Source organism: Ascaphus truei, chromosome 7 (genome assembly GCF_040206685.1).
Source record: "Ascaphus truei isolate aAscTru1 chromosome 7, aAscTru1.hap1, whole genome shotgun sequence".
Taxonomy (NCBI): Eukaryota; Metazoa; Chordata; class Amphibia; order Anura; family Ascaphidae; genus Ascaphus; species Ascaphus truei.
In genome coordinates this window covers 51,672,587-51,686,188 of record NC_134489.1, presented here as the reverse complement: position 1 = coordinate 51,686,188, position 13,602 = coordinate 51,672,587, and the positions used below count along the sequence as shown (strand labels likewise).

The window sequence follows — 13,602 nt, the reverse complement described above, 5'->3', positions numbered from 1 at the left end:
ATTGGGCATTATTTCCTGATGGTGTATGCAACAATTTTTTTGTTATCCTAAAAAAGCTAAATGAAATGCTAAAGCTGGATTAACATGGTCACCCAGTTTGCATTTAAATTTGTTTTTGTTTTTTAAAATAGATGCAGCAGTGGCCAAGCTTTAAGGAAATGTAATTACCGAAGTTGCAATCGATCAGCCAAGCACCTGCTTTCCAGGATTCATATTATTGACACCTATTTAAAGAGGGGAAGTGCTGTGCCTTCTGTAAATGTTTTGCTGTAGCAACCCAAGGAAGCTACATTAAAACTCATTAAACATGTCAGAGTGGGAGCGGGAAAATGTATATTATACTACACCACTGATTTTATAACAATTGAATAGAGTGTGGGGATGCAGTAAGTTATCCAATTCTAAAATAATCTGATGTAGGCTACTTAAAAAAAAAAACCATAGGATTTTGCATGTAAGCTTAATACATTAATTCATTAAAAAAGGTATAATAAGTGAGGAGGGGGGGTAAAAAAAAGAAACAAAAAAGCACTGTATTATCTAATACTACATAACTAATGTATAAAAAGAACCACATAGGATTTTGAATGTGTTGCATGAAACAGTATACAGTATAAAGATAGCTGAGATTAAATGTAAATTTACTTGCATGTACAAAGATGCACACAGGCACTCACACATACTGTTTTATAGGCTGCCGAAAGGGTGAGCTTGTGATGTTTTGCTTAGATGAATACTGGTCTCCTGCCTTTATAACGAAAGTATTTTAACTTGTACACTTTGTTTTTTAAACATTCTTACTACCCACATAGTCTGGAAAAGAACACCAAATGTCAATGTCCGTGTGACCTTTCAGTAAGCTGTGTCCAGTTCCAAAGAGGGAGAGGAATGCCAATTGAATCGAATGATATTGCTTGAAACTTACTCTTAACAAATACAAACCGGCGCCTCAAAAAAGTCCAATAAATGCAAATATTATGTAATATGAAAACCTTATTACAGAAATCCAATCTGGACATCTGGATCCACTTGAATAATCCATGAAAAAGTCTCCTCAGGACATGTGGAATTAAACACAAGGGACAATCATAGTGTGTACTGCTGCATAACAACAAACAACTAGGACGGGACTAACACACTAACAAACAATGAACAATCAAAACACTGCTGAAATAAACAGTTAAGCTAATTTATTAAAATATAAAAGAGACAATGTCTGTCTAAAAATGTCGCGCTGCTGGTCCGGTTTACACAAACCAGAATCCTACTCCCAACAAGATAGGAGATAAATAGGCACATCCAAACAGTGGCAGATAACTCCCAATGGCTCCTCCGCTGCAGGGGGACGCCTGTGTGGGCGATCCGTCTGTGTGCTCCATGTACCGAGCTCAAGTGCAAGAGCAGACGTTGGGGGAGAATTTCACTGAGTGCTGCTGGGCTGTTTTCACAGTACCTAAAAGGCTGCGCTCGCGTCCATCACAAGCTGTAACCTCTGACCCGACGTGTTACGTGACTGCGTCACTTGGAAGTGACGCAGTTACGTAAGGCATAAAAACAGCCCAGCAGCTGTCTTGTGAGTAGGATTCTGCTTTTTGTAAACAGGACCAGCAGCGCGACAACGCATGAATTTTTAGACATGGTGTCTTTTATATTTTAAGAAATAGGCTTAACTGTTTATTTCAGCCGTGTTTTGACTGTTCATTGTTTGTTAGTGTGCTATTCTTGTCCCTTCTTAGTTGTTTGTTGTTATGTTGTTTATGCAGCAGTACACACTATGATTTTCCCTTGGGTTTAATTCCACATGTCCTGAGGAAACGTATTCGTGGATTATTCAAGTGGATCCGGATGTTCCAGATTGGACTTCTGTAATAAGGTTTTCATATTACCTTATATTTGCATTTATTGGACTTTTTTTTTTGAGGCGCCGGTTTGTATTTGATATGTATGTTTCCCTGATCTTGTTCGGTCAGTTTTTTTTATCAGGCAGCCTTGCTTATATGTACAAGTACTAGTACTCTGTACACTTTTTGATTATATTTAGTCACTAGTGGTCACATATTGTTTGTAAGCAGTAGCGCTTTCAGCACTTTCCTTTTTGTTGTATGAGACTTACTCTGCCATATTGTGCACATGGAATGACAGATGTTTTCTAGGAACTGATCACAGAAAAATATAGTAAAATGGCACATGTCCGAATGACGCGTTTCCACCAGGTTTCCCAAATCCACACACAATACCATTTGCATAGGACTTCCACCTCATCGGAATTCTATTGCACAAGTGGTTTCAGGTGGAATTGCAGCTGTGCTCTATAGAATTACAGATGTTTTCTAGGTTATTACAATAAAAATGGAGACGCAAAGCAGCACACTTAAAAAACAAACAAAAAAAAAACACATATTATACTGTATCCTTAGGAACTCCCTCATAGTTATGACCCACTACACAAGTGGACTGGAATACCAAGCACGATGGTTCAATAGAAAGCAGCTACAATATCATTCCACCTCAAATCACTTGCGCAGAAGAGTGCAAATGAGGTAGAAGTCCTAAGCACACAAAGGATATGATGTGTGTGAGTTTGCAAAATCTGATACGTGGAATTTTTCTACGGTCCTTTCCCATGAAAAGATCTGTCATTTGAGAGAAAGCTGTTGTCATTCCATGTGCAAAATATGTGTGTAAATATATAATCTGTAGGGGTAAGAGAGTTTTATGGATAAACCTTTTTTTAATTGTCATTTTTTTTTTCTAAATGTGAGCGGTCATTCCTTTTTAGTATGTCCATCCAAAAAGAATAAAATTGTGTGTCACGTACGGCACACTTGTGAGCCCGGCACCTGAATACGGGATAAGGGTTAATACATGGCTCTCTAGCTGACCCACTTTTCACCTTCGCGAAGGTCCCTCAAATTAACAATATCTCCCCTCATCCCATCCTTATACACCATCTGTCACGAACAGCACAATTGTGAGCACATGATTTAGATATTCAACCAGAGTTAATACATACAGCTACTCGAGCCAACTCACTCTTCCGCAAGGTACTTTCAATGAGTTAATATTAATCCCTTACTCAATTGCAATCATATCTATCCGCTGCCACCACCCTAGAATTATGCAAAATGTGTAATTAATATATATATCTGCCAGGGTCTTGGGTCCCTGTTTATTATAGGACAAAATATGCACTTAACACACATCTGTTGTAGCAAAATGTGTCCGAAAATGTAAATACTCTCTACAAAGCGTGCAACAGTTCATTCAGAGCCCCAAAGCATTACTAATTAAATGTTTTAATAGATTACAGAAAAAGATTACAAGAACATACAGTTACAATAAATGCAGAACAGTTTCTTAAAATAAAATGATAAACAAAGAGAAATCCCTACTTTACCATATGTTTATAGGTCTTTCCCAGAGAGGTCACTCTAGTCGAAGATGAAAATTCACGCCTGATCCCAAAATACACCTTGTTGAATTCCAATTTTCATATTACTTGGGTGAGAGACTTTTGTACTATCTCTGCCCCATGGAAACAACATAAGATTCACCCCTGTCGCATGCAGCTGTGTAAACCACGATCTCCGATCTGTGGCTGAGCTGCTGGAGATTGCAGGGGAGGGGGGCACCATGACGTCACCTGGCTGATTCGCCCTCATTGGCTGAACCGCCGGAGGGGCGTGGCCAGCGCTCCATCGCCAGTTCTAAAGACAATTTTCTTGTCTTCAGAAAATCTATTTGAGTATGACGGTGGCAAATTGAGCACCAAGCCAGCTAGTGGGCCCGGCCCCATTGACGGGCGGTTCTTGTTCCTGCAGCGCACGCCACAGCGCGCACTGAAGCATGTACTGGGGACCTAGCCTAACACCCAGGTACCACCTGTAACCGTCCCATTTGTAATCTTGTGTAAAAATGTATTATCTGGTATTTGTCATTCGGGTATTCTCTCTTTTTTTACATGAGTATGATTGTTTACATTCACAGTTCACCAATCACTAAGAATTGTACTGAACAGGAACTATCTGAATTAATGTTCATCTGTAATGGAGGAGACACGGTCACCGTTATCTCTTATTTGAAGGAATGTATATGAGGTCTGTGAAACGATCACAAGCTGTGGTCACAGTATCTCTGCTATATGTCGCTCCGCCATAGCTGTCATCTTAATTTAAACAGCACAAATTATTTCATGAGCAAACAAAACACCATTCCCTAATTACTTGATTACTGATTACCATGGATCTGTAACTATTTTTGGTCACAGACCCTCATTGCCAGAGGGAAATAGAATAAAAACTGAGTTTAGTAAGGAGGTTAACCTCTGTGTTGCAATAATGCACACAAACTTTAACCCTTACATGGCTTTATTGTGACACTGAATATAGGAGTTGGTTGTTAGGCTTCCTAAGAGTTTTTGAACATGTCTGTTTTTTGCTCTGACGTCCATGAGTGCTGTAGGGGTGAATTACATATATCAAATGTAAAGAAACCAGCAGTTTACATTTGATGTATCCGCCACAGAAATGTAAGTTGCCTAGATTTGAAGTCAGTTGACCAATATCCCACCCACATTTCAACGCCTGTTGAAAGACCAATGTTAATTTAAGTATTATTACTCTTGCCAATATAAAATCAGCTTTAAGTGTTACATTTCTTAACATTTACTCTTTGTCACTTGCAGGTTTGTCGAATAATCACACTTGTATACTGTTGACGATCAGCATTTGTGTTGAGCCATGGCGTCAGGTGACAAAGTTGCCATCTTATCCGAGGATGAGGAGGAACAGAAGAGGAAATATGTACTTGCCGACCCTTTTAATGGTCCCACAGTGGAGCATAATCAGACTGGACCCAGTGAAGCCCCCCAACTTACTGAAAACATTTCTGCTGCAGACCAGGAAATGGACTGGCTGGAAAAACACTGCGTCAAAATAAACAATGACCTTCTCATCTCTAAGGTCTTCTATTTCTTCTTCTACTCTGCTTATGGATCGCTTTATCCTCTGCTACCTCTGTATTACAAACAGCTGGGAATGACACCTACTCAAAGTGGGCTGCTGGTAGGGATTAGGTACTTTATAGAGTTCTGCAGTGCCCCTTTCTGGGGCGTGATAGCCGACCGCTTCAAAAAAGGGAAGATAGTCCTGCTTTTCTCGGTTTTATGTTGGGTTTTATTCAATTTGGGTATAGGGTTTGTAAAACCAGCTTCTTTAACATGTGTGCCCAAGAATCTTGTACCTGTGCATCCCACTAACTCCAGCCTAGCTCTAACAACAAGTTTGCCGCTTACCTTCACATCAGCATTTGTTACTACACAGAACACCACCACAACAAAAAGCAAGCGGAAGAGGGATTTATATGCACATAGGCCAGTCTCGTGGGAAGCGAATGTGCCCCACGACTCTGGAATAATGTCTGCATTTTCTAATGGAGAGCCCATTCTGTTACATCGGATGGTTCGAAATGCTGGAAATGATAGAATCAGCTTAACAGGGAACATGAGTGGGACGAATGGTTCTACCACTTCTGTTGCCACCACTACCATTGTTACCACTACTACAACCAAAAGTCCTGCTGCTGACCAGTTCATGTTGGTATATGACCAAGAGGATGTCGAAACAATCTTCCTGTTGATTTTGCTGGTGGTCATTATTGGAGAGTTTTTCAGTGCCCCAGCTGTCACCATTGTGGATACAGTGACACTGCAGTACTTGGGCAAGCACAGGGATCGCTATGGGATGCAAAGGATGTGGGGATCCCTGGGCTGGGGATTGGCCATGTTATCTGTGGGTATAGGAATTGATCATACCCATATAGCAGTGATCTTTGAGGGTATTGGCTGTAAAGCCCCCGACTACAAGAACTACCGCATTGCTTTCATTGTTTTTGGCGTCCTGATGTCGGTAGCTCTAATTGTCTCTACCCAGTTCCGCTTTCATTACCACCATATAAAGCAAGAGGAAGACAGGAGGGAGGACCTGGAGATCTCACAGGGGGAAGCAAATTCCCAACTTGAATCCCCCGTACAGAATCAGAATGGAAACATAGAGCAGGGGGAGATTGTCCAAAGCTTCCGATTTTGGGACTTGATAAAGATTATTTGCACAGTGCAGTACGGTTCTGTGCTCTTTGTGGCCTGGTTCATGGGGTTTGGTTATGGATATGTCTTCACCTTTCTATTCTGGCACTTAGAGGACCTGAATGGAACTACAACTCTGTTTGGGGTCTGCTCTGTCTTGAGTCACGTGTCTGAGCTGACTGCTTATTTTTTCAGCCACAAGTTGATTGAACTGGTTGGTCACATCAGGTAAGTGATTATAGCGGTGGTGTGTATAAAACCATATGACTCTTAATGGGATATAAGTTATTGGCTTCTTAACCTCATAGATTATCACTGTTCATGTAATAGCTGGGTACACTTATGCTCATAAACATCAAAATATTACATTAATGTTGAAATTCTTTAAGTAAAAAGGGATATGTTTCAGTCTTGTTCCTGCAAGGTAACGTCATACAAAAAGGAGAAGCTAAAAATGAAAAAAAAAAAAAAAACTATATGAGCAGCCAGACACTCAACATTTAAATGCTTTGTTTGACTAATTTTTATTTGAAAATAAATGTCATCAGTACTTATCTCCATAAACATGTCACTGCCATTGATTCACTTTGGTGCTAAAAGGGAATGCAGTTTTCATTTAATTGTAGGTAGTACTACCCTGAGCTCATAAAAATAAAGGAATTCTGGGAGACTGAGAGTTCTTAATCCTGGATTTGGAAACCCCCTTCGCATTTGGCCCCTGGTGCCTTTGAGAGTCATTGCATCATATAGACAAAATTGATCCACAAGACAGGATAAACAAAAAGAGCCCCTAGGTGTTTGCACTCATTGAATCCCGTATAGTGGATATATATTAATCCAGGGATACTAATATTCCCTAATCGGGCCTTCCTGATAAGTCATAAGATATATATATAGATATATCTATATATATATATATCTATATATATATATAATATATTTATTTATTGGTGGACCTCTAAGAATGGGGTCTTTAATATTGTTAAAACAAACTTGTATTACATCATAATAAATTGCATCAATAACTATGTTAAAAACTATTTACAGTGAACAATATAAGATCTAAAAACATTGGTGGGGAGGTTGCTGTCTCCATAGGTGGGGGAGTATATTCAATATACAGCACCAGCCAACGGAGGTCTATACAGGGTTAAAGATATTACCCTGGTCTATCCTTGCTATAGTCTAGGGACTATGCAAGTTTATAGAGATAGCGAGAATTAGAGATTCAAATAGTATACAATTCATATGGTCCCAATATCCATGCAAAGTATATATCAAGATACAGTATATGGTTTTGCTGGCCATAGAATGGGCTTTCCCCAAGGTCCCTCTAGAGGTCACACTTGGCAGCCATGGCTATTTGTGCTATAAGTTTATTCTCGCTTCTGCTGAGCATCTCTGAGGGTCTATTCAATAGGAACAGCCAAGGGTCCATGGTACATGATTGGGAAGTCACCTTCTGGATCCATCTATGTATTACAGAACACAGGGAGAGGTCCCAGTACTCAATAGCGAATATAAATGCAAACGACAATTGGTGATATGCCAAAAAGAATGTGTTTTTACTATACTGTAAATTGTACATTATACAGAAATAATACAAATATAGCAAACAATTGCATCAGACAATGATACAGGTGTAGTGACCCATCTAGTAGTGTAACCACAAATGGTATCAAATCAACACACTAAGTGTGATGGGCACAAACAGAAAAACAGAAAAGGGGGGGAGGGAGATGAGGTAAGGGAAACCAGGGGGTGGGGGATGGGGGAAAACAAGGGAATAAGGGGGGCAAAGTTTCGGGGCTCCTATCTCCTTCTTCTGGCCTTTTTCCAAAGACCAAAACGATCCAGGTACATCCCTTAACTTACCCTGTACAACAGTGACTCTCTTAGTAAAAACAATAGCAAGGCTGTAATAATTCTGCAAGTAGCAAAAAGTGCAAAGCATACTGTAGAAAACCTCCAATTAGGTATACTTCAGACCCATAGTAGCAAAGTTATCGAACAGCTAAGAGATAGTCCTCAGTAGCACAATAGAGTCCTATGACTAAAGTTTACACAGAATGAAGTTATGAATCAAATCAAACCAGCAGAGGTTGAGGTTATTCAGGACGTCTGAAATCTGCAGTGCGCACGCCGATTTAAGTCCGCATCAACGTGATGTCACTGGGAGCCACTGCTTCAAATATGCTCTCCCATCCCTCCCTGTCAATCTCCGTTCCAAGATCCTGTTTCCACTGTCTGATACATTTAGGGTTTCTATTTGTTTTTTCACTAGCAAACATGCCATAAAGGAACGAGATCAAACCTTTAGAGTGTCCTGTTTCCCGGCATAAATTCTCAGCGGGTTAGGGAGTCTCTGGGTTTCTTGATTTTAAAGAACCCTCTGTTGCATAAATCGAAATGCTTCTCGCATCCATGTTTGTTTTGTCTGGGAAGAATGTTTCCAATGGCTTAAATCTATTCCTACTCCTGATATCCATTAGGCGTGTCACCCCAGCTGCCCGCCAGTGCTGAAACCCAGATCTCGAAAGTCCTGGGATAAAGTCAGGGTTGTTGTATAGGCATGTCATTGGGGAATCCAAGCGTGTAAGGCCTTTTCTAAGGGCGTGAATCTTCCAAAATTTCAGGGAGTCTGTTTATAGTGGGGAGAATGTCCGCTTTTTCTTTTCTTACTAATTGCGGTAACCATAAAATGGTCTGTGTGTGCTTAAGGGGCTTTTCAGGTCAGATTCCAACTGTACCCACCGTCTAAGGTCTGTGTTCGTATGCCAGTTGACCATGTTACTGTGGCTCACAGAGCTGGTGGGCAGTGTAGAACAGGACAAGAGGAGACAGGCTGAATTCGATACCAGCGAGAGGGAGGATGAAAAACTGGTTTGTCCCGCCTCAAATAAGAGGGGAGGCACAGCTGTGCGAACCCTCCTGATGCTGTCGGTAATGTCCTGATTTGCCTGTTTACTCTGGGTCTTTTTCCTGACCATATAAAGCTTGTGATTATTCTTTGAAGGCTACTAAAATTGCTGATCACTAGGGCTATAGGGAGAGTCTGAAATATGTATAACAGCCGGGGGAGTATATTCATTTTGATGGACTGAATTCTGCCAACCCAAGATATCTTGATTTATGACCAGTTCTTTAGGTCTCTCTATTTATTGTTTGAATTATTTTGGGATAGCTTGCCTTCTACAAAGTTTCCGTAGGACTGTAATGTTTAACCCCCAGGTATCTGATGTTGTGTGGTCTCCATTTATAGTCGAAGTTGAGTGTAATATGTTTGACAGTGTGAGGCGGGAGATTAATATTGAGCGCCTCTGATTTATTGTTATTTATCTTGAACCCTGAGAGTGAGTTGAATATACCCAATTCTTTGGTTAGGGAGGGTAGGGAGATTAAGGGTTGGGCTATGGACAGAAGGATGTCATCCACAAATAAGGATAGTTAATACTCAAAATTCGCTATGTTGATCCCTCTTATGTCTGTATTCTCTCTCATTTTGCCCACCAATGACTCTACTGAGTGCAAACCAAAGGTGGGAGAACGGGCATCCCTGCCCCGTACCTCCCTTGATGTTGAAAAATAGAAGGAAAAAAATCCCTCATAGGTGCATACAAAAACTGAGTGCCAATATATTTTATTGCTATATAAGCCAACTGTCATACTGTATATAAATATGAAAAAGAAGTGGAACCATAAGAAATGTCACTTGGTGGGTAACAAATCCATGGAAAATAAACAACGGCCAAAATGCATGTGGTTTAATGACCCTCCTTGCAACCAAACAGAGGGATAGAACCACACCGGAGGGATGCCCACAAGCCGAAGCACCCTCGGTAGGTCCTCCAACCCAATCAACAAGCCCCCCCACTCCCAACAGGTATGTACGGCACGGTTCCCACACTGGCTCAGAAGTAATGACACGTGAATAAAGTCCTGTTCAATCAGAGACAGGTTGGTACTCGCGGTACTCCATCTATTATGAAAAAAGGTTCCTCCGGGCGTGCTTCAGCTGTGAAATCACTTGGAAGTAGAAAGATAATAGAAAAAGGCGAGGCACTGCAATGATAGTCAGGCTGGCGGCAGTAGATAAAAATGTATATTTTAATGAATTCACATGGCAATGAACAACCAGGTACGGAACAAGAAAATCCTCTGATCCACGTTTCTCGCCGTGCAGCGCTTTATCAACTCTTTGTTTAATTTTTATCTACTGCCTCCAGCCCGACTATCATTGCAGTACCTCGCCTTTTTCCATTAACTTTCTACCTCCCCTCGTTTTGGATGCCGTTCCCAGACAAGTCACACTCGCTGTTGGAGTTGTGCATATAGAGATAGTATTGCTATGAGAAATGATCCGCTGATACCAAATGCCTCTAGGGCGACTCAACTGTATGTCCAGTCAATTCTATTGAACGCTTTTTCAGTGCCGAATCATCAGGGGTATATTCTGTTTTTTGGAGTAAACTCTAATGTCTATAACCCTTCTAGTGTTATCCCCTGCCTGGTTGGTACAAATCCCATCAATGTCGGTGTTAATCAGCAAGATTGGCCTATAACTGGTACAATTTGCAGGGTCTTTTCCCTATTTAAGTATTACTGAAATTGATGCACTGGAGGATGGAGTTCAGGAGTTTTTGTAATTGAGAAATTAGTGTCTTGGCAACATTTTTGTAATAAATGTTTGAAATGCCATGTGGCCCTGGGGCCTTTGAGGTTTTCAGTGATTTTGATAGCAGTCACAAATCTCATGACATGAGATTTGTTTATGTAGGGACGATAGGTATGTTAGTAGGTTTTCTGGATGTTGTTTGTTGGACACCGTTATTTTTTATTTTTTACCATCCTATAGTTTAGTATAGTATTGGTAAAACTCTTCTGCTAGTAGTTCTGGGTTTGAGGCGAGTGCCATCTCTCAGTCTTGGGCATTGATTATAGTGGAGGCACGCATGGCGTTGCGTGCGCCTGTCGCCCGAGTGATGTGTGCACTGTAGATGGAGTCGTCCCAAGGCTGGGTCGCCCTCATTGGCAGAACCACTCATGTGACGCTGCCGTCGCGCGTAAAAAACAAATGTATCCGCGTTCGTTCTAGGTCCACCTCTGACAGGATTTCGGGTATTGTAAGAATAGAAAGGTTTGGGTAAGTAATGATTGGTTTAACCTCCAGGAGAGGTGTTTGTTGTATGAAGATCGCTTGTTTATCGTAATCTCCACTGAGCACATAGCCTTTTTAATGCTTTGCAAAATTTGGCATTTTCGGGAAATTGTTTGCGCCAAAATATTGGCAGGTTTGCCTGATTTTTGTGATGCACATCTCTCTATGCAGCAGTTATTTTTCTGTAGAGGACAGCAAAACTTTTTTTTTTTTTTTTAACCCAATTAGTATTTTTCCCCATCTCTGCATTTTTGATGTTTTGTATTTTTGGATTAAAATTAGAGCAGTTTCCTGCTATGTTAGGACATTACAGAGTATGACCAGGTTTTAAAAGTTAAAATGTAATTTGAGTTTCTGATACTGTTGTAATATAATCCTTATTTTGTAAATCCTTTTTTTTTTCAATAGAGATACAGAGCTATTGTGAACCACAATGCAGTGGGATTAGCGTTTGAAAACACAAATGGCATCAGAACCTCAGTCTGCCAATACTGTAAATGTGTCTGCTGTCCCGTGTTTTTAAAGCAAGTTTTAGCATGGACTTTAAAACACACATACAAAGCAAGCTTTAGGGACAGATGGAGGAAATAGATATCGTTTCTTATCTTGCTGTATCTGTTCTGAATCATACTGTGGACATTAAGGTTGAAGCTCATTTTGTGCTCTATAATTAAACAGTGGTATATAATTTAAGTAGTAGTTTAACAGTCTAATAATATAATTATGTGCAGGCAGGGTTTGAAGTGCAATGCAATTTTTAACCCCTATCTAATATCAAAGACATCCTGTTTAGTCAGTTCAAAACCATTGTAATTCTCTGGTAGGTTTTTTTATTTTGGAAATAAATCTTAATTATTAACCATCACAGGTTCCCAATCAAACTTTAAAAATTGTAACAAAGAAATTGCATTTAATGGCAAAGTACTTTTTAACATTTGTGCAACCCTTATGGTTTCATGGAACTGCCTCTCTTTAATGTTGCAGTTGCCGCTTGCAACCTGTATTCTAGGTGCAATGAAATGAAAGCATCCAGTTCTATAACGCATCTTGATCATCAGGGCCGCCAACAGCGTGGGTCTGCCGGGGTTGGTGTTCTTGTCCCGGTGAGTTGGGGGGGCCCGGCCAGCTGGCACTGCAAGTTGGGCCGACCTCTGGCCAGGCCCGTCTGCCGGTCCTCTCGCGGCCGGGCCCCGGCTCTCCCTTAGCAGCAGCCTGCATTACTCTATTCCTCTGTTCCACGCCAACGGGCCTCTCTGACGTCAGCACGCCGGAAGCGCTCTGACGTCCGCACCCTCTGCTTCCGGGGCGCGACGGCATGAGAGGGAGGCCTGTCGGAAGCTCGGCGTGGGACAGAGGGATAGAGGGATACAGGCTGCTGCTGAGGGGAGTGTCGGGGTGCGGATGCGAGATCACCAGCAGCAAGGCCTGGGCAGAGGTTAGATGGGGAGGCGAGCACCGGGGCAGGCCAGACAGGGGGGTGCAGCAGCAAAAGTTTGCGCTCAAATGGTCTAGACCAGTGGTTCCCAATTCCAGTCCTCAAGTACCAACAACAAGTCAGGTTTTCAGGATATCTCTGTTTCAGCACAGGTGCCTGAATCAGTGGCTCAGCAGTTTTGATTGAGCCACCTGTGCTGAAGTAGGGATAACTACGATGAGTTAATAGTTTGCTTCAGCTTTAAAGGATCAGCCATGTAGCAGGTAAAAAATAAATAATTTAAACAAAGTAGTGTAATTCCTTAGGTTAATTAAATCACCATAGAAAAACCAATTTTAATTGTTTGCATTCTGTTCTGCAGGCCAGCTAAATACAAGCAAATCTACTACTTATGTTCATCATAATGACTTTGCAAACAAAAAAACTAAACTAAAAGAACAGTTTGCTTGTGGCTTTGTGGAGTGAAACAGTGTAGTCCCCATAAGACATAAAAAAAATATATTTAAATATACGTATTTGTTATATTGTCAGCTACGTTTAACCACTCTCCTTAGTTCACATTCGTCCTAGGAGGGAGTCCCAGGCACTGCCGACTCTCGCCTTTCTTAGGCCCAGGACATAGTGCACTCAGTGTCGCTGAGCCGGGCTGAGCCGCGCTGAACAGATGCACAAAGCCCCTGCATCTGTTATCAGCGCGGCTATAGTTTCTCCCTCCGCATGCGTGCGGAGGAGGAGAAACTTTCCGAGAGCGGCAGGTTTGAAATTTGCCGCTCGGGGAAGCGGAGGAGCGGTCACGTGACCGCTCCCATCCAATGGGGCTGCAGCCGGTCCTACACAGGCAGCACAGAGGTGTGTGTGTGTGTATGTAGGAGGGGGGGGGAGCGGGTGATATGTCCCCTTCTGCCCCGATCCCTGTGCCTGTCTCCC

At 41.6% G+C, this 13,602-nt stretch overlaps 1 protein-coding gene across 4 annotated transcripts in view; it reads left to right on the top strand.

The window, feature by feature from the left end:
* The window catches only part of MFSD6 (major facilitator superfamily domain containing 6), a 66,795-nt gene that overhangs the window by 15,994 nt on the left and 37,199 nt on the right, over positions 1–13,602 (top strand). For 2 of the 4 annotated variants that reach the window (XM_075608364.1, XM_075608366.1), the window contains exon 2: positions 4,685–6,310. The exons of 1 other annotated variant lie outside the window; for it this stretch is intronic. In XM_075608364.1, the coding sequence (XP_075464479.1) occupies positions 4,740–6,310 (1,571 nt within the window). In that variant the 5' untranslated portion in view covers positions 4,685–4,739. Of the gene's footprint in view, positions 1–3,734; positions 3,876–4,684; positions 6,311–13,602 lie in introns of those variants that run through there. One more of the 4 variants, XM_075608365.1, reaches the window with a different exon arrangement.